The sequence below is a fragment of the Lonchura striata genome, chromosome 16, assembly GCF_046129695.1.
Source record: "Lonchura striata isolate bLonStr1 chromosome 16, bLonStr1.mat, whole genome shotgun sequence".
Classification (NCBI taxonomy): domain Eukaryota; kingdom Metazoa; phylum Chordata; class Aves; order Passeriformes; family Estrildidae; genus Lonchura; species Lonchura striata.
Window position 1 is genome coordinate 11,135,948 of NC_134618.1, and position 25,821 is coordinate 11,161,768.

The following is a 25,821-nucleotide window of genomic DNA, read 5'->3' on the forward strand; positions in this document are numbered from 1 at the left end:
TTTTTCTGATAAATTACTTTTATTTTTCAAAATTGCTTCAGTTTAAAGTCACTTTTCCATGTTTTAACTAGCCACAACAATGACATTGTATTTTTAAATTAAATAATTTTCTAAATAATATTTTAGAAGGCAAATACTTAGTACTCAAACATAAACAATTTATAACTTATCTTTTTTTCACTCTTTTTTTCACTTAAACCCAGCTCTTTACAGTAAAGTAAGTGAAACTTGGCAATGTAGGGAAAAATGCAAAGGTACATTATAAAGCTTATTGTATGCAATCAGGTTGATTGTTGGAGATGTAAACACTGACTATTAAAAGGAAAAATCTTGATACAATGCAGATAAAAATACAATCCTAATAATTCTCTAAAAATACATGTAATAAAGTTATTTATTTGGACAAGATACTGTGCAAGTTATGCAAAACCTATTACGGTAATTAATGCAACACATTATTTATGGTTCTCCCACAATGTATGTATAAACCAGAAATCTCTAATCACATACTGGAAAGATCAATAGTTTCTTTTTTTAACAGTAAAGCATCTTCAATCTTCATTCACATTTGGACTTGGAAACGGTGCTTTCCTTGGCATAAAATACCAAATATATTCGTTATATACGTGCAAACATAAGTTTTACTTCTACAAATACAGGACTGAGACCACACCAAACTCATCATATAAAAATAGCTTCATTTACAGTCACACACAGAGAGGAGAAATATATGTAAACTGTCCAATTATGATAAATAAGTCAGGGAAAAAAGCTTTTTTTTTTTTTAATAGAAAGTGGTTTCATGTTGGAAAAAGGGATGAATAAATCACTTACTCAAAATGAAGAGCAGAGCTTCATTCTGAATTGCCATCAGTGTACACAGGCAAACTCCACTACTGTCAGTAACGCTGTTTTGCATTCCTACCACTCTAAAGACCTTCCCTTAATTTCTACAGTAGGAAAGCATAATTTGCAATGATCTGGAACACAGCCTCCAGAGTCTGGTGCCTTCCAGCCTCCTTAGGCAGGCATCTGTGTAGCTCAGTTGTCCCAGTTTCAGTTCAGCTGCAGACAGAACACGATTTCCCAGCGCTTGCAGTGACAGTTCAGAGCTGAGCCCCACTGACCAGGACTGGGCTCTCCAGTGGCTCCCTGAAACCAGGGGTTCTGCTGCCTGATTAACACACTGTGAGCAAAGACAGCAAAAATTGGCCCTTCCTGGTAACTGCAGCCTAAGCAGAGTTGTGCAGAATAGGATTTTGCTGATGGGAGCAGGAACAGCCTGACCCAAGTCCATCCTTAGACATGGAGCCCTCCCACCAGCAGAGCTCTGTGCATGTGTAAGGGCCTCTACAAACAGGACCAGCTGTGTTTGCCTGCATTCATTCAAACTGAAACTACATCATCTGTGCTCAAAAATTAATCTCAAGGACAGCGTGCAAGATGTGTGAATATGAGAGAAATGTAGGGAGCATAAAAAAAAGAAGTAAATGCAGAGATCATGGGTGCAGATATTCACATTTGCATGGTGTGTAGCAGCTATGGAAAAGGTTCAGAAATACACTGTGGTTAAAAACCTTGCCTGCTTTGACAAAACTATGAACTCTATCAAGTCACATTTTACACAAGATGCATTAGAAGGATTCAGTACTTAAAATACCCCATTGCAAGGTCCAGTTCAGTCAAACATATTAGCACAAAAATGTCATGTTTTTCTCTCCAAGAAGTAGACACTATTTTTTAAACTACTGCCTACTGCTTGTCAGCAACACGTAGATGGCAACAATTTAACAGTTAACAGAATTTCTGTCCAACTCTTGACTTTCACTGACCATCAGAGGGGTCTTAGAGTGTTCTGTTTTCCTTTTACTCTCCTCATCTTCTCCCTCCTTCGATGCTGCCGGGTTTTCCTCAGTGGTGTCAGGCACAGCACCCCGAGATGCTTCTGTTGCATTTCCTCTGACTGTAATGTGCTCCCACCCACCCTGTGAAAAAGGGATACAGAAACTCAAAAGGAGAAACATCACCCTGTCAGTGCTGTATGTGACGTGATGCTTTGTGTGCACTGCTAGTTTATTAATTTATTTCCTGTTCATGAGGAAAGTAATCCTGCTCTGGGATGAATCAGAAAAAGTCTACTTGTAAAGTGAAACAAAACACAGCAGACCTCCCTGACAGGGAGTTATAGAGGTGGTAAACTTGAGGATTGTTCTTTATCACAGGGAGCTGAGGTTAGTAGGGTCAGGCATTCATAACAGAGCCACTGCAGATGTTCCACCAACTTAAAAGGTGGCAAAATTTGAAATAGCCTTTCTCAAAAATGTTGAGAATATTACAGAGTACAACAATGAGGAATAATCATGTGCAGACCAGGAATGAATCTACTTTATTTTAAATGGCTCTTACTCCACTACTTTTTCCACTGTAACTTTTAAATTACCTATTTAAAATGAATTATTATCAAATGCAAATAACTTCCTGGCTATGACTGCAGCCCATTGTAATAACCTCAAAAAGGCACCTAAACCTGAAGGAAAATGTCTCCTGTTTCCTGCAGGTATATCCAAGCTTTCCAATGCTGGCCAGCTGGGCAGGATGGCACTTCCCTTTCTGTGTGAGCCCACAGACATTGGGATGTACAACTTCAGGCACTTACCCCAATGCCATAATCCCAGGAGAGGCCTTTAGGTTCCAGGGGCTGGACACCAGTCCGGTGGCAGACGGTCCCACAGCTCAGGCTGTGGCTGCCCTGCACTTTGTCAGCTATCACCCACACCTCAAGGAAACACAGAGAGGCAGTAAAATGTGCTGCTCTTCCCAGATGTGGGTCAGACATCTCTGTCTGACCCCTTTCAAAAATCAGTCTTGTTCTTCAATAGGCTGAAAGTGATCTAATTTAGGCAGAGAGACACCCAAACAAACTACAGAACAGTGTTATAATTAAAACATTGCCAGATAAGACTTGGCAGGAATGAGATTAAATATATAAAAAGCCTTGTTAAGATATATAGCCTTGTTTAAAAAAAGGAAAATAAAATAATGAGGCTTTTTGCAGCAGAGGGCTTGGCTGTATCACTATTCCATTGGTATGATTTTTTTCTCTTGCTATCAGATTCCAGCATTTAGACCAACATTTTGTGCAACAAAGTTAAACAAAACTAAGCCTGAAGAACATTTAATTACTAAAGTATGTTCTACATAATTTTTAATAAACTCATGAGATACAAGAAAGCTTAATACACACCTGGTCCAGGGGCCCTACAGACATTTTACGGATATTATTTGAAACATGATCCCAGGCAGATCCTTGAGGGTAGCTGGGTGTGATTCCCTGCCGGTACCAGAGATTGCCTGTGAAACAAAGAGTGGGGTTACAGCCCAGCATGGCTGTTTGTCTGAAGTGCTGTAAACAACATAAATCAGGAATTCATTCTTTCTGTGTTCCAGGGAAATGCAGTTTTGGCTGATGTGTTACATAGATGGACAAAATGAAGTTCCCACTTTGGAATTTATATTTCTGTAGTTATTGCTTATAAAAGATAGCAAATGCTCTGTTTTGTAAAACTTCTTGGGGAAAAATGTTCATATAAGGAACTATGCACTAGAAAACAAAAGCAAATGAGATTAAGGTCTCTGAATCTGGTGTTAAAGGCTTGTTTCTTGTACAAAAGGTGCTTCATGATTTATCTGTTTTGGAGCAGGATTCCAGACAAAACCCAGCCATGCAATTCTCTGACATTCATCTGTGTCTTCCCCCCACAGAGCACAGATGCTGGATTGTTGTTACCCAGGGCACTATCAGATATAACAACCAAGACTTCAGAAGCAGTACTTAAGTGCACTGCTACTCCAGATCCTTCAGAATAAAATACTACTCCCTTTGGAGAACCAGTGTTCATCTGTCCAGTTCTAATTTAACATCTCCTTGTTAAATCAGTCTGGTATAGACTTCTGTACTTTTTGTAGCACTGACTAATAGTTTTTTAAATCCTTACCGTTTTTATCCAAGACAAATACAGATGTTCGTCCTACTGAGACTTGCTTTAACTTCTGTTTTTGAGGTGAAGGGATATGGTACCAACAGTCACCTAAAGGACATAAATCTTGAGTTAAGCATTGAAAAAATAGAATTAGGCATGGAAATGTCTGCAGATCAAATACATTGCTGTGCAGGAAGGCTGTGAAGGCAGCCTTCATATATTTTTAAGAGATTTTTTTTTTACAAATGAACACTTTAAATTACACAAGTGAATAGCAAAATAACTGCTATAATTATTGTATTATTTGTGTGCACTGTTTTGCACAGCCATGGGAAAAGCTTTGAAAAACAGATTGGACTTTTTCAGACATGGCAGTGGATTAGAGCAAAGGATAAAGTACAAGTTCTTACCTGCAGGTTTGTTTGGAGACACTGAACCCCGGTAGAAGGCAGAACCATCTCTAGCAATAGCCCACACTTGGTAAAATGCTCCAATGGAGATGGAAATGAAGGGCTGATCTGTTCCCACATGCAGCCAGGATGTTCCCTAACAAATCATGGGAGATGAATTGTGAAGCAGTGCTTAAAACCTCCAGGACAAAATATTTTTGATTACTACCAAATGAGAAAAAAACAACATAGTGAAAAAGATTCTGGAGAATAAATCTTACATAACTTTACAACTGAACAGAAACAAGGTGGCTGATCCTTAGAGATATTTGGATATACAACTCTTTGTAAATAATTAAGCTGGACAATGAAGGACCTTTTAAGCATATACGTGTCTCTGAACAGCTGGACTAGAGCCTTAATTTTAATTCTTCACAAAAATCAACTGATATGGGAGTTCAGATTCCAGACACAGTATTCCAGTTCTCACTGCTGCACTGCTTTACAGATCAGGAAGGAAAAAAAGTTCTTAAATATTTTTCAATTTCTGGTAGTTTTTCTCCAAATTCTACTGAAGTATTTTCTTAGGTTTTTTTCCTGGTTTTTTATCCTGCTGGTATCAAGGCACTAGATTGGGACCATGCTTCAATGAGTCCATTCCTCAGCAATTCCTTTAAGTGGGATACACCTGTTACCAACCATTTCAAAAAACAAACAGTAAAAGAAGAACCAAGCTGCCAGTGCAGAAAGTGGAAGCAAAACACTTCATGAGAAGATGGCCAGCAGCTGGGAGAGGCTCCTGCAGGTGATGTGGCACAAGCTCAGGTAGATTATGCAAGAGAAGCACTATTATAAGGAACGTGGGCAGCAAACTGTGCTACAGCTGATGGACGGGGACTTGCAAATCTGGGACACAAAGGGATGAAAAATAACAAGGTGCTTTGAGAGAGGGCCCTGTGTGATTGCACGTACTTGCATATTACATTAAATACATCAATAAGCAGTAAAAGTGAACAGGGAGCCTTACAGCTGGATTTTGCTGTGTCACTCCAAGCCTGCAGAGCACGTCTCCTTTGTCACTGATTGCCCACAGTGCTACTGCTTCTTCATCATCTGCATCTGAACTGGGAATTATGGAGATGTCCCACAAGGTAACAGGAGGCACTTCCAGCCATGGCCCGTTGGTGACTATCTTACATTTTCTGAAGCAGAAAAGACCCAAACCTGTCAGAAGTATATACTCTGTATAACTGAATTGGTTTCCCAGTCTATTGTTGACTTCTAGTCCCAAAGTCTTTTCATTAGGTAGTGCTTTTCATTAAGTATTAGTATTTTTAATTTGAAAGAGGTTTTTAACAATCAATCATGTTTTGCATCAGTTTTGAAATTTGAACTAATACTGATTGCCCAAAGCTTCTGTTGTTTGTTTGCTTTTTTTTTAAGTTTCTTTATAAAATCAAGACCACCCAAGAAGTCTGCAACTGGTGCTACACTGCTCCATTGCTCTCTCAGACTCACTGGGCAGCAGCAGGATAATAAATTGCAGAGAGAACTCCACAATTGCAGATAGAGTTATTCCTTTAACTCTTGGTTAAAGGAATAACTTTACAATTATTTTTTGGTTGGTCTGTTAAAAAGGTTATGTAGCATCTTGAGGTAGGCAGAGGTAAAGCAGCTCTAAATGACAGATTTGATAAATCATGCTGGGACTTTGTGTACTTTTTATATGGAAATTGCACCAAAGTAGTGCTGTTGATTAGGGAAATTATGTTAAGACTCTATCATTACCACAATAATTTTGTGTATGAAGAATGTCCTAAAAACCATAAGGACATTTCTTTGTTTACCAGTTCTGAAAAATTAGATCCAACCCTGAGTGGTTCCCTATTTGTTTTCAGTTTTTTCAATGTTCAATTGGTAGTTAAAACTAGAGGAAGTATTTAGGCTAGAGGGTATTTCTCAAGTTGCTTCTTTTATTTCAAGTCACCATTTTGATTTACTGTGTTTGTTTTGCTGCATATCATAAAATAACACTTTTGATGCTTCGGAAGGTTACTTCAAAGTTTTTTGTACAAGGGACAAAATACTTTGTAGCATCAATACTAAACCCAGCAGTGTGCAAGTTCACAGCAATTAATTAGCACAGCTATTAGATGCTCTAGTACAGAAAGCACAGAAAAGCTGGAAAAACAGGGAGTGCACAGATTTCCCCAGCTTACAGAACATAGTGGCAGTCTGCTGTTCTCTGAGCTCCACCTGGACATTTCCTCTGACTGAAATGGGGTTGGACTATCTGTGGCCCAACACTCAGTATGTGGAATTCATAAGTTTAAACTGTTAATATAAAAGGCCTATTACCAGCAGTTACAAGTGACCTATACCCAGTGTCTACTATTCCTTAATGGTTAACCACAAGGAAAATCAGATATAGAGAAGAACTGCCTGACTATATCTACAGATTTCACAAAATCCAAACGGTAACTACCCACAGAGACTTAAAATTAGAGACATAATGCTGAAGGTCATCAGTTTCTCTGCTAGGTTATTTATTTCAGGTTTCTTTACTTTTTCTTTTGTTGACAAGACTCTTTACTTCATAACTAAAGTAGATTTAGTGGGCAATTTGTATTCAAGTTCAAAATTTATTTATATTGAGGTTCCTCACCTTGCCCAGCGCCTCCGTCGGACAAAGTCTTTCATTGTCTTGTGCCCATGGTAGGACCTGCCAAAAGAGAGTTAAACAATGTGCATGAGGATGTCAGAGCATCTCCAGTGTCAGTGCCAGCCTGAGAGCACTGCCTCCATCTGCCCACCAGGCACAACTGCTGGTTTTAAAGTTTTTCAAGTGACAGTTTGCCAAGTTCACCTTGCTGCCCTCCCTCCCTGCAAACATCAGCATGCCCACAAAAAGGGGGGAAATGAGGCAGTGTTGTGTCCCTGCCAAAGGGCAGTTAATGTGCAAACCAGAAATGAGAAGGAGTGAGGACTGGAGTCTGGGATTTGGTGGAAGAGGAGTTTCCTTACGCTGGGAAGTCAGCTGCATACTGCCAGCCCTCCCGGTCCGTGCCGCCCGCCGGGCTGAAGTCGATGTACCAATCCGAGACCTGTGGGCAAAGGGGACACTGGGAGTAACAATCAACACCAAATGTATCATGGACATCTCTTCCTCTATTTACCTCCACCTTTTGGAAAGCAGTAACTTGCTAGAAACCTTCTAATACTTGAAATACATACAGAGGTTCCCAAATCTTTTTAATTCAGTGGAAAATGATCTAAGTCACATTACACAAAACACCCCACTCAGTGCTTAACATTCTTTTGACTATGGAAGATTATTGCTAGCTATTAATGGGAAAAATAAGGTTAAATGTTACAACAAATCCCAGAAGAAAATATGGGCCCCTTGAACTCAAGTCTTGTATCCTACTTGCTAAGCCTGGACTTCTTTGTAAAAAAATTTGTAAGACAAAACTTACCCAAGACCACTGTGGTGAAGGAGGCTTGGTGTTGGTCTTTGTACATTCCTGCAGGCCAGAGGCATCACTCCACATGTATCTGTCTGTGGGCAGACCTCTGTGGTGGTGGAACAGTACACAAGGAATGCAAGGTCATTTACAACAAGGAGTTCAAAAGGCGAGGGAAGAAAAGCCTTTTTGTAGCACTTCCTGCTTTCACACACAAAACACTGCCATCATTAATCTCTGTATTTAGAAATATCATGTGAGTGATGAGCACAGTGGGAAAGAATCTGTACAATTGCTTCCAGTTATAGCAAACTGGAGGACCATGTAAATGTTTCTCTGTAGAGTGATATTCCTCACTACCATTTAAAATTGGTATGTGAATGCCATATAAATGGATATGTATTTTTCTATATTTTTGATCAAACATACTATTCAAAGGCCCAGTGTATTTAGCACAGTATGTATAGGAATATACAGATCCTAATAACTTTTCTGTCTGGCCTTAATAGTGAAAGATATTGCAAGGAGGCACACTTTGTGCAATCACAAAGCACAAATCTGTAACATTTTGCCATAATGACATTTTGACATTTTTGATAATTACAAATTAGAAAATTGAGAAACACTGCTCCTTCCATCACAGGTAAACTATGAATGTTGGAAGAGACTAAGGTAGAGTAAGTGTAATAACTCCTCCAAGCTAGAACAAAGCCCTTGTTTCATTTGACAGTAGTAGTGTTAAAGTAAATAAATGCAATAAATAGAGTAAATAACCTGCTGCTGTATCCAGTGACAGGGTTCCACCGTTGGTTCTCATAGATGTAAACACATTTCACATCTGACTGTGTGTAAATGTTATCAGCACTACTGGCCAGTCCTGTGAGGAATAAACAATGTGCATTAGAGTAAAGCTAAAGCTCAAAGACATTACATTTAAAATTCCATCAGCCACTGATGATTGCATTTCTCCCTGCCCAGCTGTACCTTGGATGAAGCCACCTCCATATGCCCCGGTGTAAAGCCAGGCTGTGTGGTCGTGGCCGATGCCCCACACCACGCCCCGGCTGTTGCTCTCTATCAGCCGCAGGTGGCCGCCCACCTGCCGCCAGAACCTGCCAGGAAAGGACATTGTACTCAACATCCTTCAGGGATGTGTGCTTTCCCCACCAACAACCCGATAGTCTTCAGCACAGGCAACCTTCTCTGCTCACTTGTCCAACCACTGTGCAATCTCTAAGTGAAAGCAGCTGCCAGTTGAAAGCATTTCCCTCTGAACAGCTCCCAAAAAGCAGATGGTTTTGTTCTGCTTGAGGAGTTTGCAGTACCATATTGCCACAGTTGTCATAAAAACTGTCGGGAAACTACTCCTGGACTGCAGTGTCTATGGAAGACCGAGAGTTTCAATTTCATGACTCAGATAAAACGGAAAGCTCAAATTATATTCCAATTACAGCAATTAGATTTACTTTCAGTTTAGGCTATCTCTTATGTCATTAGAGATGCAATTTAAAAAATGGGATCTCAGTGAGAAAGGCTTTTGAAATCACTGGGATATGTCCAGCATCTAAGAATTAAAATATGATTTGGTGAATTCCTTCGTGTGCAATCATGAGTAGGAAGGCAGCCATTAACCCTGTCAGTGAGACACATCTGCAGTGTACTACACACTCCAAGAGCCCATCAAAGCCACTGAACTGACAGGATATTCTTTGCTGGATGGCATCCCATGCAGAAAGAGCAGCTTCAGAAGCTTCTTACATTTGATCACATGGCATCTGCTGGGGTCCGGCCTCCAGCTCAGGACTTGGCTCACTAACAAAGATGTCTCCTTTACAAGTAACTGACCAAATGGCATGGTGAGAGGGAGGGCCTTGAATCCGTCTGCTTTCACAGCAAGACATGTTCAGCAAAGACAGCTACAAAACAAGAAGCAAAAAAAGCTTCCTTTTACAGTGAGAACAAAAATTCCCATAGAGATGATCAGTACTGTAAAACAAAATTTTACCTCTGCATGTTCTTGCAAGTCAGCAAAATTAATTTGTAGCTTTTTCTCAAAAGGCACTAGAATTCAGTGGTTCTGAAATTATTATACAACCACTGGAACTGCTGTGGTTTTCAGGAGCTGATGAGGATGAAGCATCTCTCAGGTCTGCCCCTGCTCCTGTGTATCTATGCCTGTCTGCCTGTACAAAAGACTCTCTGCAGCAATAAAAATACAGAATAGTGCTTCTACTAATGCAGAAGAACACAGTAACTTAATTCAACTCCTAACTCATTCCTACCCTGATCTATATCCAGAGATAGGAAGAGAATGTAAAGCAACATTGGTGTTGCTGTGGATAACTGCAGCACTAGAAAGCAAGCAGACTTCAGAGGAGATAACAAGCCTCAGGTGCCTCTAAGTAAGTTTTGCCAGATGGTTTAAATACCTAAACTTAAAAAGCAGATGAGTAGCTTCAAGAGTTTAAATGTAATGCTGACATTTCAGAGACTGGCTTCTATGTTCAATTGCAGAAACTGCCAGCTTGAAGTGAGAGATGCCCAGAATTACCCAGTCATGCATTTCTTGCTCTGTTGCGGCTGCCAGGCGGATTGGCCATCGCTGCTTTGTCCTCTCAGGTGTGTACAGTGCAAAGGAATGCTTGGCTTCATTCAGCACTTCAACTATAATGGTCACTTCATTCAGGAACACGTGGATGTACTAAGACAAAAGAAAAAAAGCCTATGACTAAGGCAGACCTTCCACAGAGCCAGCATTTTTGCACTTCAGGTCTACAAACAAGGCATTCCTGCCAAGGACAGCAAAGAATCAATTCTTGGCACAGAGGGAATGGGACTCCACTTCCAGTCTCACCCTATCTCTGATTCCTGTTGCCTGCAGGCATTAACCCTACTTGGCAAGACCCTGTCCAGCCAAGCTGGGCTCTTCACAATCAAGAACACTTTGAATTAACAAAAAAATTCCTAATTAGTGCAGAACTGATGGTTTAAGCAATGTGAGTGGTTTGTGATTGGGTATTTCTGACATGGCATTAACATAGCTCAGAAAAGCCAAACCTCAGAACAGTAGGTGCCATAATTTGCCTCCTTTAAAGAATCTGTTTCCCATTCAGAGGCTTCCCTTTGCCAAAAACAGCTCTCCCAGGGGTCTGCAGCTAAACACACCTTCTTCTCCTCGTGGTACATATAATAGATGAACAGGATGCTGTCACGCATCCCATCACTCCCAGTGAACTGCTCCAGTGCAACTCGAACATCCATCCACTTATGAGGCTTCCAGTTCCTCCACCACTGCAAGGCTCCAGTTTTAACCCAAACTGACTGCAAGGCAAACACAAAAGGAATAACGAAACTGCATTACTCTTTTTCTTTCTCCCAAATGCTGTTTTTGTGCCCACAGGTTGTGTCTGTTGCAGGTTAGTCTGTATCACACCTCATCATACATTTATACACGTGTATCACACATTCCCACACAGAGCGTACCAGAGTATGAAAACTCATAGAAGTGGATAAAAAGATACTGAAGTAGCACGTGTACAAGAGTAGTAATATTTTTACCCTGCAAGAATGCAGTAGCACACAGTTAGTAACTGGCTTTTGTTATAACACAACCTCTCTTTGGAATTAAAAGGTTTTTGACATAATTTTTTAAAACTGGATTAAACCCCTGGACTCAAAGTGTTTTTAATCAAATAATTCTAGATGTCATTTGGCAATGAGCAATGAGGGGACCAACAATATGAATGAATCTGAAAAGAGCCAGAGTCATAACAAAGGGAACATCAAACAAAACTGCTGCTATTTACGTGCTGCCATTGACGTTTGCATCATTTATTTACGCAAGTTAAATTAGTCCTGATGACCACAGAGAGGGAAGCTCCCCTCCTTGAGTCACTGTTTCAATTCAGATGTCTCATCTTGTGGTGCAATAATTCACACAATATCCTGCTGTTGCAACGATTTCTCTGAGGATTTGAAGTCTCACAGTACCCAAATAATGCTGACCAATGCTTTGTTTCTTCCTAAATAAAACTCTCTGATAATGCTTTTAGATGAATAGTGCTGCTCTATGTTTAACAAGTCCTTAATGTCCCACAGGGAGCTCAAACATTAATAATCCAGGGAAGTTGTCATAGGCAGAAATAGGGGCAAGAATATGAAGCTGACAGTAAGCTCAAATCAGTATGTCAGAAATGTATTATTGATTCCCAGATGTGTTTAGAAGATAAGAGATAAATGTCCTCACTGCTTACCTGCTCAATAGCCTGCTCATAGTGCCTGAAATTCTCCAGTTCCCGCTTTGTCCTTTCACTGAGCTGCTGAAAAATCTGCTTCCTCCATGCTGCTGTCTGTGCAGGAGTGATGGACAGGGACAGGGACTGCACAGACGATGACAAACCTGGGACACAACCAAACCAAATAAACTCCAGTGAGCTCTGAGCACCATTCTGTGAAAGGTAAAACACGGCGCTCCTTTGAACAAACACCTGACTGGATCAACCCAGTCTAACACCATTTTTATAATGATTATAGTTTGCAAACAATGTATTACAGCCAAAATTGTAAATGATGCATAGAAATAGAATCACTAGATGATTATATAGAAGCTTTTAAAGCCATAACCTTGTAAAAATGAGAAGTTTGTCACTGAACTGCAAGATAATTAGATAATATATTGCATCCCAAGTTAGACTGTTAAATACTGGAATGCCACAGATCATAGTTTATTTTACCTATTTCAGTAGGAATGGCAGAGTGAGGCAGTTACTGCCAGCATCTGCACCTCCCAAGAGAGCCCTTTTCACTCCTTCCTGTTACTGCTCAGTGATATTATGTGTTTTGCCTGAAGCTGCAGTTTCAGTACAATTAAAAATGAGATGTAGATCCAGCACAGATTACTTTAATAAAAAATTGTTACAGGAACTTAAGAGAAAATATCACTTCTACATTTATTTATCTCAAGCCCAAAGTGCTGTACAGCAAAATACTGCAGCCCTATGCTCAGACATGAACCTATTAACAAACTGCAGTAAGAGAAAGTTGGTTAGCACAAGTTTTGCACCATGGCTTTGCTCAAAAAAACAAACCAACATTTTTCTCAAAGAGCACATTAAGCTGTGACTGGAACTGGGGTGTGCTGTGGTGACTGGCCAGTACCTGATGGAGGAGTGAACCACTTCAGTGGGCTGTGCAGATCTACCAGACAGCCTCCCCCAGACACCCAGGCCCACAGTGGGTGCTCGTCGGCTCCGTACTGGTCTTCAGCTCCCACCGAGAACGCGCCCAGGGAAGAGAGGCTGGATGTGTCTGCAAAGCTGCTGACAGACAGCACTGGGTGCTTCTGAGCCTCCTTCAAGTCAATGTTTATCCACTGCAGTTCTGCAGAAGGATTTGGGTTTCCAGGAGGTTTATTCATTTCAAGGTTATCTTTGTCATTACTAGCTGAAGCAGCAGTGGCTTCTCCTTGCTCAGAGTGCAGAGGATCCACAGGCAGCCGTGCAGATGCTTCAGCCTGGCAGGCTGGGCCATCCCCAGCGGCTGCAGCTCCCAGCAGGGCAGTGCTGGCAGGGCTCGTGGGCAGCTCTGTATCAGAGGAAGGATCTGCATCACCCTGAATGACCGCGCTTGTTTGGTTCTGAATATCATCAGTAAAGAAACAGCCAGCACTGAAGGACAAATAGATAATTAATTATCATCCAAAGCATTGTAAATCAGCACAGGCCTTAGATCGCAGACACACAGAAACTGACTTAGTGTTGCACCGCAGGAGAGAAACAGCAGACTTCCCTTTTAAATGTCAAATTCTATCATCAGAGGAATGGGTCCAACACAAACCTGGCAAACTGGTCTAGTAAATCTGAAACATAGGAAGGAATTTTATTGATCTTTTCAAACAATTCATGGTGTTGGCTGCCTACAACTCTCAGGAAAACACATCCCATTCTCTGAATACGAAATAACAAATAGGATTTTTTAAAGCCCATTTTTAGCTTTATGATTTGTCTTTGCCAAAGGGAACTTCTCAGCACACACTCTGGCTCAAACAAGTCAGATCCATTGGCATGTGTGGTACAGCCCAGAGGCCAGCAGGCAGGGGAAGCAACTGATTTAACCTCCCTAGGAAAAGAAACGTACAGTGACACTCAGGAAGAGTAATTCCTAAGTGGAGTTGACACTCCTTCATGGTATTTCATAAACAACAACATCTCTTATTAGAGACTAGTTCCAGATAGTAATAGCAAAGCCCAGAGGAACATGCTTTACTGCAGGCATGCAGTGAATTCCAATATGGGAGCTTCAGATTCTTCTCTGAGTCCAACAACTATTGCTTATTGTAATTTTAACAGTAAAAATGCAATTGCCTTTTGGCATACATAATGATTAGAGATGTCTTCCCCACTCCTCCTTGTCTGTACCCCTTGAATGTAAAGAAATATCTCCTAGCATTGAAACCCTTGTTAGGACAAAGTCTTGAGCAGGTATTTCATGAAGTACCTGAGCAGACTTGTTGAGCTCCCAGTCTGAGATCTGTCACTCTCTCTGCCAGACACAATTGCCTTCCATGTCTTCCCACTGAGCTCACTTGGTGTGACACCTTGACGAAAATAAATCGCTCTGTCATCGCAGCCAATTCCCCAGACCTGGAGAGGAAAGGGCTTGGTGAAGGAAGTGGCTTGGAATGCAGTAGGTTTCAGATACTAAAAAGGTGCAGTGGTGCAGAATTGAGCACAGAAAACTGCTGGACACAGCATTTTCCTTTTGTGTTCTTCCTTAATGCTGACATTGTAGATGCAGAACAAAATTCTGTACCAGAACCAGTCTGCAACTCCCTGTGCCATACAAGACAGGTGCTGGCTGTCACCTTCAGGTGCAGAATTGCAGAATTCAGCCACTTTCCCTCCCAGAGTTTAAGGCCAGGGCCCCTTTGTCCAGCCAGCCCTGCTGAGAGCCCTCACCATGTGTGAACAGCTCCTGCACTAGAAGGAACACACTCCTTAGAGGTAACATTCCCCTTTAGAGAGGAATGTAAATACCCTCTCAGCTGCTCCCCAGCTCTCTTACCTGGTTGTTTAAGCCCACAGTTACCATCATCATTTCTCCAACCATTTCAATCCAACTTGTCCCACAAGGATTATGTGAGTTCACTCCTCTTCTAAACCACACCTACAACAACAAAAAGTCCAAATTTTTCTCCTTCTGCTCTAGCAGGAATTTAATTTCTTTAGTGGATTAGTCTTAATCTCTAACACTGACTTGCCACATTGTCTTAATAAGTCAATTACTTCCTTGATTCTTTATCAGATAAAGATAAAACAATTCACTCAATAGTACCCACATTGTGTGTCCACCTGCAGCCAGAAAAGCCAAAAAAGGAGACTTTTTTGTAAGATTTTCTGTGACAGAGTTAGTTTTTATGCTCCTGGAAAAATACTTTCTATTACTATCACCACATAGGCTATTTTTGATCACTCTGAATGGGCTTCTAAATAGTTTTCTTACATTCAAACCCTAGAAGCAGGGCTGCCAGAAGGGACTGTCAGGGGGATGTCTTTTGCATCACAGCTCTTTAAATTGTCTCTCCTTAGATTTGACTTTACCAATCTGAAAGTGTCTGTGGGCTGGGCACCTGGAAGAAGTTCTCTCTGTATGTAGCATATATCCATACAGTCATAGTAGCAAGCAGCTCCCTTAGAAGCTGTTGGTTGAATCCCATAACATCAGGATGCTTGACTGCCCTGTGGCAGATCTGAAGGAAAATGCACCAGCTTATCTCCATTTATTACAGTGGATTTATGTGGCAGATGGAGCAGGCTGGGCACAGCCTGTTACCAGGGCTCAGCTGACAAGCAGTGACTCACTACAGCAGAGGAACTCAAGAGAACTGCTGCACAAGCAGAGTGTTCAGGCCTGGCTTTGAATTCAGTGTGAAGGAGCAGGGAGTGGGACTCCATGATCTTTATGGGTCCCTTCCAATTTAAAACATTTCATCATTCTAAGTTAAAACTCCAGTAAGAAAGTAATCACATATCTATATAAGAGATATCCCACCTAATTAAATACCAAAGCCCCCACTTAAGACTGACAAAGAGGGCAGTTGCATTAGGGAAAAAAAAAAAAAAATAGCATCACGCAGGACAGTGTAGATGAGAATACTCCCCCTGCTGCTTTTGATGTAAAATTCAGTCCTTGTGGAAACAGGAGTTACTTCAATTTTGATGCTTAATATCCCTTAGCAGAGGCTCCTCATCCAATCCCCACCAACATCCCCATCCACCTGCCAAATCTGTCTGACTTGGGTTTAGAAAATTCCTTCCAAAAGAAAAGCAAAAAGCCTTCTTTAAATCAAATCAACTATCAGAAACCACAAAGCATTCCTGTAACAGCAAGGGGAACTAGAATTCCCCAATCCATGGGGATACAGAGTTCAAATCACCAATGCTTCCTATGCAAGATACACCCCTGTTTGAGAGCAGCACACAGGGAAAAGGAAAAAAAAAGCAAAATCAGAATGTGAGCCCTCTTACTTTTCTATCCTTTGTAACACACCACACCACATCAACACCCACGGAGACGTGCATGATCCCATTTTCAGAGCTTGGAGACTCCACAATACTCCAGGAAATTCCTGCAAAGACAGAACCCAGAAGGTACTGTAGATTTGTTTCTTACTCAACACTATACAAATCAAAGGGATTTCCAACCAGATTTAACAAACTTTACCTTGAGGGTTATTCCTATCAATTCCTTCTCTCACAATAGCTTGCCCTTCCCAGAGGGTTGCCCAAAGAAGATCATAGGGTCCACAGCTGATCTGTACAACTTCACCAGGAGTGGTGACTAAGGACCACGTGGAACCTTCTGGATTGTGATGGCAGACATTTTCTCTGTACCATACCTAGGCAAGTTTAAAAAAACAAAAACAAATGAAATAAGGAAGAAATATCACTACAACAATGAAACCATTGAGACAGGAGTAAAGACAAACTGGAAAGAACAGCTCTCCTTTAACAAGAAGATTGTTTTATGTAGTGTATGGCACTCTGACCTTTAAAGCTATTTTTTTTAATGTTGATTATGCAGTTGAAACTATTTCCTTATGTACTAAGGGAGGAGGCTGTTCTACAGAGCAGCTTTTATCATGGAACTACATCTGGATTGGGTACAGTAACCTATTGCTACAAGTTCTGTGTATATTTCAACATTTAAAGCACTTCACTGTATTTCAGGGCATGTTATATAAACCCAAGAGTGAACAAATACAAAACACAAAAATGTTACTGTTAGCTGAGAGCCTGGCCTCACTTTCACTGAACAGAGCTTGTCACAATAGTGGGGAAAAATTCCATTCTCTGTGCAGCCTTTGATGACATTCAGCCATTCTTTAGTCTTGGACTGCAATTTTCTGTAGATCACAGTCAAAACAGGAAGGTCAAACATAGAAAGCATCCTGTGGCAGTCATACAAATGCTCCACAGCATGCCTGCTGAGTGCTAACTCTTCATTTTTAGGAATACTTTATTTCTCCAGGGACTTTCACTTGGGAAATAAAAGCATTTTACAATGGCAGTCAAGTAAGCCTGTAGACTGGGATGCTTGTCATATATTACTAGAAAGCATAAGGAATAGGCAGTTTTATTTTAAACATGTAACTAAGATTGCTTGCCTCTCCAGGCAGTGCCAAATGTGACTGAAAGCTCAGGTTACCTGTTAAAAGTATTACATTCTGAGACCACAAGATACAAACTGTCTAGACACAAAGGAATATTAGATACATGCTGTAAGGATGAAGGAAGAAAAGCAAAAATCAAATCAAAAGGACTGAGCAAAAGAGGAGACCCCATGGGAGGCCAAAAACCAACAACAACAGAGAAAGATGTATAGTTTTCAACAGAAAATAAAATGAAAACATTTCAGAGCTGGATGCCACATTGCCAGGTCAGGAGGTGATCACTTTCCAATCAGTAAGTCATTGAAAACCATTTTGTAAAACTTGAATCATCCCTGTCTCTCCACCCCAAAGGCACAGCAAAATGCTTCACCAGAACCTTTGTCAAGTTTTAAGGCTCCTTCTCCTGGTTCCCAGCACCACAGTCAGCATTCTGAGCATTTTTCAAGATATAATATACTGCCACTCAGCCCCAGTTTTAAGATTCACCTGTTCATAGAGGTTAAAGGCTTCCATAAAACAACAACGCTAGAAGTACTAAGCCTTTCCATTTAGAACTCAAGTTGTTACATAATGGAGTCCCAAAGCAGCTTTTCATCTCTGCCAGATGCACAAGCAGTGTATTTCCTTACCAGTATAAGACAATAACAACCCTGCCTTGCTATACAAGTATTTAGCTCCTTTCAACTAGTAATTTTTATTAGGAAACTTAGGGAACACACACATACCCTTCCTTGCAAAGAGACTGCCCACACTGACAGGCGGCCGAGAGGCTCGTCCGTGATCTCCCATCCTCCAATGGAGATGTCATTGAAAGGGTCTGGCAGCTGGTCTGGTTCATCCTGGGACACAATCTGGAGCAAAGGGAAGGAAGGTTGAGGAGAGGAGACACTGCAAACAGGTGAACTGGCTGGTGGCATAACCTGTGTCTTGCAGATTGGTTATGTATCACTTCCTAGAGTGGCTGAACATGGAGATTCTCCCTCTCATTCTCATATTCTCTGCATAGAGAGGGATTCATTCCCTCTCTCTATGCAGAGAGGGGAAATGCTGCCAAGGCAGCATGGGGAAGTCTGTGTTTTGCACCTTAACTAAAGCAAGTTTTTACTCACAGAACAGTGAGTAAAAACAAAATTGGAAAGCTGAAAGATCACAAATTACAAATTTTGAATGTTCTTAGAATGAAACAATTATTAAAGAACAGTTATTCACACAGATAAAGGAAATAGCTTGTGAATTATGCAATGCAGGTATCACCTTGAATGAGAGTGCTTTGTCATAAAACCAAAGCAAGTTAAAAAGCTGATCTGACATTTGCAAAGGACCTGAGCATCCATCTCTAATTCCATCACCATAAGATTTGGCACCTTATTACCACAGGTTTCTATGAAAAATCCCAGCTTTTCATTTATGCTTACAAGAATAGCAAGTTGGAAGTGAAGGAATCCAAGTCCAGCCTACAGAGAAGTCATAAAAAATTAACTTCCCTGCACTTCTAATTGATTATTTCAGACAATCAGTTTATTTAATATTTAAAAGAGATCCAGAACCTTGGCCCAAACGTCCCGTGATTTGTATCTCCTGTATCTGATCCATCTCCTTCGTCTGACACAGGAATTCCACCTCTTATCCTTTGTGTAGGTGCTGGGGAAGTCTATGGCGTAAGTCCAGCCCTGCAAACAGAGGTTTTCTTGTATGAAAAACAGGATAAAGGGAAAGCTTGAAGTTGTAACTCAGAACAATTCTGCACAAGAGTCACAGCACAAGTCACTCTGTGTGTCTCTAGAGCCCTGATTAACAGATCAGCTAATTCCATGAATGATTTATGAATCATGCCCAAATTCCTCTGGGTGATATACACAGAACAAACAAGACACAGTAAAACATTTTACTTTCTTCATAGTAAAGACCTTAAATAACAATGGCATTCAGTTGCCAGGATTTTGTGGCCTGATCAAAAGAAAAAAGCTTCTATAGAAGCTCCTATAGACTTCAAAAGCCTTCAAACAAGATCCTTCTTTCTTTTGTATTAGAGTTGAACTATTTCACAGAAAGAAGTATCTATGGCAAGTTGTATTTTTACAGACTTTTTTACACTTCTATAACAGAGTAAGGATTCCCAGAATAGATCTCTTTTTGGTATTGTTCACCTACCCCTTTCTCTGTTGGTTCCCCTCCAATATTTTCATCCACATACCAGTCAGACTCCCACTCCCAGTGTGGTGAAGGCAGTGTGAAACTATCAAGCTGCTGGTGTTTTAGCCCGCTCACATCGCTCCACTGCCAGCGGTCACTGGGCAGTAATTTCTCACAAAAGCCACCAACTGGATTCCAGCGCTGCCAGAAATAATAAATATTCTGGTTTAGACCACATTATTTCATTGCACATCTACAGGGAATCATGACACTTTTCTTATTTTCTGCAGTAGAAGAGGAATAAATTCCTGGGGTGAATGAGAAAGTGTTCACTCCATGAGCCCCTCCCTGACACAGCCTTGGAGTGGAGGAAGCTTTTTTAAGCATCAAAGAAGGGCTGACTGCAGAGCTTGTCCCAACCAAGTCATCTTCAGCTACAGAAATAGGATCATCTGATGCTCTATTTTACCAGGCACTGGGCTTTTTTCTTTGATGATGTATGGCACCATGACACTGCAGCATTAGGGTAATGCTGAATGGATGGCCTTGGTATCTCTAATCTACTCCCAGAGAAAGATGATTCATACCTTGTCTGCACTAGAAAAGCAGCACTGCCTCTGCCTGGAACCGTGTCAGGAGAACTGTATCAGCAAATCTCCCCTGGATCTTACATTACATTTTTCCCTAATCTGTGTTGAATCAGTTACAGAACTGATAACACAAGGATTTTCACCAATACTGTCATTTTTTTCCCCCCACACTCCTATGTATTATAGGAAATACTGTCAAAATCTGTCCTGTCATACTGTCTTACATTTTAGGGCATGTGGATCTTTCACCACTCAGTCTATTATTTTTACAAAAAGTATTATTTGCTGTTACTAGAAATCTGGCTAAATTGCCTTGCTCATTATCTGCAAACTACTTCAGTTTAATTTCATAGTTGCTAGCTCTTGTAGAGTATTTCTTTTTGTGCTTTCTAGTACTCTGTTTTTCACTTTTCATTACCTAGAACAAACAAAATAAAAGTTTTAAGTAGCAAATAAAATTTTGAATTTTTCATTTTTAAAGAACATGTTTACACAATAAAAGGAACATACTTAAATGGTTGAAAAGTTGTATCAATATGAAATAATGTATGAAATTAATTTGTTGTACTTTTGTCCATGCAAGTAAGTTAATGTCTCTTCCCAATTTATATTATTGCCCATTAGAAATCAGAGAAATGTGCTCAAGGAAATCCATCAATTTTCTCTCCCAATTTACTTTTGGTTAACTTATAACAAAATTTGATAAATTTCCTTTAAAATTACTGTTTTAAAGACATTATTTTGAAGTGCATCAGATAGAAAGGATCACCTTAACACTTCTATGCAAAAAAAGTTGGAGACATTGTACTTCAATGGAATGTTATGCCTTTATCAGAGGAGTCTTTGGAACACTAAGAAGTATCATTGTCTAAAGAATAATGTATTTCTGATAATATATTATAAGAATATATTATAATATATAATATATTTCTGATCTTTGTTGCCTGGAAGTCACATGGGACATTTTCTTAAGAGGATTGTGTATTTGTCACTAAGGAAAGGAGAAATGCAAACCACTCAGTGAAAAGGGTGAATGCTCCAGTCTGAAATGGCTCACACATAACAGACTGGAATTCACACTGGCATCGATTTTGCCAGGAGCAGGGAACTGTAACTCCTTTGGGAATTTAAATGCTACAAGAATAACCTGGTATTTGGCACATATATGTAGTCTTCAGAAACTTCTGATAAAAAATGAAAACAAATAAAACTGATCAATCCTCCTGTGAGAAAAACACGGTGAGACAGCTGATGTAGGATGTGCTGTCAGTCCAAGCAGTGGCTGTGTGAGAGGTACTGTACCTGTCATACCTGGTTCTCATAGGTTTCCTCCTGGTATCTGATGGGAACATCTCCTGAGAACACGTAGGTGTACACTTGATGGTCACAGGCTATTCCCCAGCAGCACTGTTTGACAGCAGAGACCCGCTTGAATTCCAGCTGTGTGTCCTTACAGAGCTCCCAGTACTGGCCAACAGTAGAAAGAGTGTAAACCCTCCCAAAAATGTCAACAGCCCACAAAAGGGAACTGGGCATGGCCATATCTGAAAGGCAAAACCAAGGTTATTACTGGAAATGATGGGTACAAAAATGGATCTTGAATCTACTGCAGATCAGTCATGCTCTGAGCCATGATCAGTCAAATTAAATTAAAGATGTAAGGGATGCTTTTTTTTAAAAGAGCCTGTGGAAAGCTGGCAGCCAGATCTCTTTGTCAGAACTGTGCAGCCAACACCTCTCAGATGTCCCTGAAAAGCCGTAAGAAAGACCTTTCTACCAGACCTTTCTACTGTGCATCCTACAAGAGCTCAGAAATAAACAGGACAGCTCTGGCAGGCTGGGTGCAGACATCAGTTCTGAACTGGGATGAAGCAGCACAGACCATTTCATAGCAGGCAGCTCCACTCTCAGGATCTGCTACTGCTGGTGGTGCTACACACCCTGCTCATCTCAGCTCCACCAAGCCCTGACATCCCTGATCCCTCAATCTCAGCCTCCTCTCCGTGTATCAACACCTGCACAGGTACAAAGGCAAGGCTGTGAAAGGGAGCTTCTCCAAAAGCACACATCTGGTTTAAAACCATGGACATACTGCCTGCTTCTGTGAGGAAACCTCTTTCAGAGCACTCTGGATCAGATCCAACTTCAGGATCTTTATATGCAGGTGTGATGAATTTAAGTACACACAGAGCATGGTTTGGCAGCAGTTTGGCAGCTGGTTGAGCTCCATTCTGGTCTCTCACATAATAACCTGTCATTTTCTGAGCACTGCAGCCCTGCCCTTCTCAGAGGGGTGAGGCAGGTGCACATCTGTCCTTTCAGAAGTCAAGAAAGGCCAGTGTATTTCTGTCACTTGACTTCTCTCTGCCATCAAAACAGACAAATTTTCGTAGTTCTGTATGTTTGACAGTCAGAATTGCTAATGAATGGTTTGAACTTTGGCTTCAGCTCCTTTAACTATGCAGTAGGGAACTGAGAGAGGAAAGGTAGAAAAGTGGACTCAGATTGTAGTCAGTGTGGAACACTGCTTCTTTGCTGTCAAATGGCAACTCTGCTTTTAATACAAGGGCTTAAGGAGAGCTGCCTGCCTGCTTTCTGATAAAAGAGGGATTGACTTGCACTCTGTATGTGAATGGCAGTGGTGAAACTGTGGAGAATCTCACACAGCTGGGTCAGTGTCAAACAACAGCACGGAAAATTCCCCTGGGAACCCAGGGAGAATATATCAGAATATATCTTTACTTCATAGAATTGCTGCTGTTAAGTACCTAAAAACCTGGATCCAACAGGTGAAGAACAGATAACAGTGATAAGAAAACACATAGCAGCAGAGAATGAGTGATACCAGGGGAAGGTTGTGAGCATAATTCTATTAGTTGTAGCATAATTAAGATGAATCTTCTGATTTTCACCACTTTTCCCTCTGTGTTGCTGGGACTTTGAAGGCATGAATCTTTGTCTCCTATTGGATTAGCCATTTATCTTCTTTATATCCTCCTATAATGGAGTACAGAAGGACATAACATGGAATAATAGAACAAAGTGAAGAGGAGGTGAAAAATAGTGTGTGTATTACTGGGAAAATAAAGGCTGTGAAAATAACCCTTCAATATTGGCACTTAAAATTCCCCAAAGCAGTATTTATAACAGAAGAAAATATTATGCACTTCTTAAGTAACCAGAATATCAGAGAGTCTGGATTGAAGGAAGCATTATAGATAATGCAACAATGACAGCTACCTAGCCAGATAACAAAACAAAAGTGATGCTTGGGTCTCTTAAAGATGGGCAAAGATATAAATGAAGCCCTGTAACTGGAACGACAGTTCAGGTAAGCAGAAAAGTACTGGGAACAGTTTGGGAAAGGGGAAGAAAATTCCAAAGATTATGAAGTTAAGAAAAACATAGATGGGACAATTAAAATAATGCAGGATAATGCAACTGGTTTAAAATACTCAAGGAAGCCAAGACAAGAGAGAGTTTCTACACATTCTTGCATCTGAATTTTTGAGACAGTGATTGGGGCATCATGGGAAAATCCCAAATTAATTTGGAATTATAAACTTAAAGACTTAACTTTAGGCCCCTTTGCATGGGCTGTGCTGCAGAAGATGAAGACAGATATTCCCGTTTTGAAGGATACTCAGTGCTGGTGGCTTATGCTTTTCAGTGAAGGCAGAAGTTGTCAAGTATTCTCAGGAGCCTAGAAAAAACCTGGTCTGCTGAATTATTCCTCACCCTGCAGCTCAGCCAGGTAATTTCGGATAAAACTAAAATTATTAAATGAAGAAAACATATTGGTAATTAAAATTTCCAGCGGTCTGGCATATCACTGATTGCTACAGAATTCAAGAAAAATATCCCAACTCTTTGCACATATTAAAAGCCACGATGTTCCTCGGGAGAACAGGGCCCTGTCCCCGAGCTCAGGATGTGAACCACCCCAGGACTCGACGTATTCCAGGGCACACCGCGCACCCGTTTCTCGCCGGTGTCACCGGCCGAGCGGGGACTCCTCCGGTGCCCCGGTCCAGCCGCGGGGACCCGGGAGCGCCGCAGGGACGCGGCAGAGCGCGCACCGCGCCCGGCCCGGCCCGGGATCGGCTTAGGAGCCGCGCGGAGCCGATCCCCGGCCTTGGGCGGCCCCGGCCCCGCTCCCCGGGGCGGCCCCGGCCCCGCTCCCCGCGGGGCTGCCGGCAGCTCCCCACGGCTCCGCCGCTGCTCCCGGCGGCGCTGGCGCCGCTGGGAAGGGCGGCAGGCCCCGACCTCCACCCGCCCTGCCCGGCCCGGCCCGGCCCGGGCTCGCCCCTCACCTGCCTCCCGCCGGCCGGCGCCGCTCCCGGCGGAAGGAGCCGCCGCGGCCCGGCCCCGGCAGGGCGGCCCCGCGGAGCCGCGGCCGGCGGGGAGCGCCGCGCCCACCGCGGCCCCGAGCGCCGCCGCCATTGGCGCGGCCGGGCGCGTCACGGCCGGGCGGCGGGGCCGGGCGGCGGGGCCGGGGCGGCGGGGCCGGGGCGGCGGGGCCGGGCGGCGGGGCCGGGGCGGCGGGGCCGGGACCGCTCCTGAGGAGCCCCGGGAGGGCGGCGGCGGAGCTCGTGAGGGCGCTGGGCCTGCTCGGCCTCGAAGAGACACGGGGACCTCATCCATGTGTCGGAATATCGAAAGGGAGGTGTCAGTACCGCTCGGTGGTGCCGGGCAATAGAACAGACAGCGGGCAGAAGCTTGTACAGGACGTTCCACCTGACCAGGAGGAAGAGCAGCTTTCCCGTGCAGTGGCCGAGCACTGGAAGATTGCCCAGGGAGCCGTGGAGGTTCCTGCGCTGAAGATGCTCGAGGACTGTGTGGACGCCATCGTGTGCCACGCGCTCTAGAACGACCCTGCTTGAGCAGGAAGGTTGGACAGATGCGCCCTGTGGTCCCTTCCAGCCTGACCCACCCTGTGACTGCCAGGAGTTGCTGTGACTCTGTGCAAGGGGATTGTCCAGGCAGAGCCCATCCGTCTGTCCGGCTGCACTGAGTGAGCAGTGGCTGCAGGAGTGAGGGAAACCAGCCTTGGCCTGGGGTTGCCCTTTGCCGTCAGTAAATGCCGTGCTGGAGGTGTAAGGATGGAGGTGGCCTGTCATGTCACAATCTGTGGCACTGCAGTAACAATCCTCCTTCCCTGGGTGACACCAAAGGTGCCGCTTAACATTTATTGCAGGATTATCACACACCTGCCCTGCTACAAATGATAACCTTTGAAACGGCTTGCTTGTACATCTCAGCTTTTGCTGTCACATTCCAGTTCATCTTGAAGTGAGACAGAAAATCTGTCAAGATGGGCAAGGACTTTACAGGCCTGTCCATTCAAATATCTGAACCAAAAGTATCCCAGACCTTCATATGTCTTGCAGGCCAGTACAGGAGTTGAAAAAGCATTGCGGATCTCTTTCAGAGGGAACTGGCTGATCTGTTGTGAGGCTTTCCTAAGGAGTTCCTAGTTGTTGGTTAAGGAGAATACATCTGCCTGGCTCTAGTCCTGTGTGCTGCAGGTTCAGATGGTTTTGGTGTGCAGAGGGTTGTGGTTTGGAGGGTTGATGCACACATGAAATTCTCTGG

At 42.4% G+C, this 25,821-nt stretch overlaps 1 protein-coding gene across 5 annotated transcripts; it reads right to left on the minus strand.

Moving 5' to 3' along the window:
* Nucleotides 1-24,618, minus strand: TECPR1 (tectonin beta-propeller repeat containing 1). Of its 5 annotated transcripts, none has more exons than XM_077786878.1 (27): nucleotides 24,540-24,618; nucleotides 23,803-23,929; nucleotides 23,072-23,223; nucleotides 21,538-21,770; nucleotides 19,655-19,837; nucleotides 19,051-19,173; nucleotides 18,229-18,354; nucleotides 16,555-16,729; nucleotides 16,359-16,459; nucleotides 14,896-14,997; nucleotides 14,329-14,474; nucleotides 12,991-13,499; nucleotides 12,087-12,232; nucleotides 10,999-11,154; nucleotides 10,385-10,534; nucleotides 9,592-9,749; nucleotides 8,818-8,945; nucleotides 8,608-8,710; nucleotides 7,846-7,942; nucleotides 7,394-7,473; nucleotides 7,035-7,091; nucleotides 5,397-5,571; nucleotides 4,391-4,526; nucleotides 3,996-4,088; nucleotides 3,245-3,351; nucleotides 2,657-2,776; nucleotides 1-1,985 (listed from the first exon to the last, which is right to left on the minus strand). In XM_077786878.1, the coding sequence occupies exons 3-27, from the start codon at nucleotides 23,202-23,204 to the stop codon at nucleotides 1,788-1,790; spliced, it is 3,735 nt and encodes a 1,244-aa protein (XP_077643004.1). In that variant the 5' UTR covers nucleotides 23,205-23,223; nucleotides 23,803-23,929; nucleotides 24,540-24,618; the 3' UTR covers nucleotides 1-1,787. The 5 variants fall into 5 exon arrangements, with proteins under 5 accessions (XP_077643004.1, XP_021395420.2, XP_077643003.1 ...); XM_021539745.3 differs by having other exon boundaries at nucleotides 23,803-23,996; nucleotides 24,540-24,611; XM_077786877.1 differs by lacking the exon at nucleotides 24,540-24,618 and having other exon boundaries at nucleotides 23,803-24,349.
* Between the last annotated feature and the right edge of the window lie 1,203 nt (nucleotides 24,619-25,821).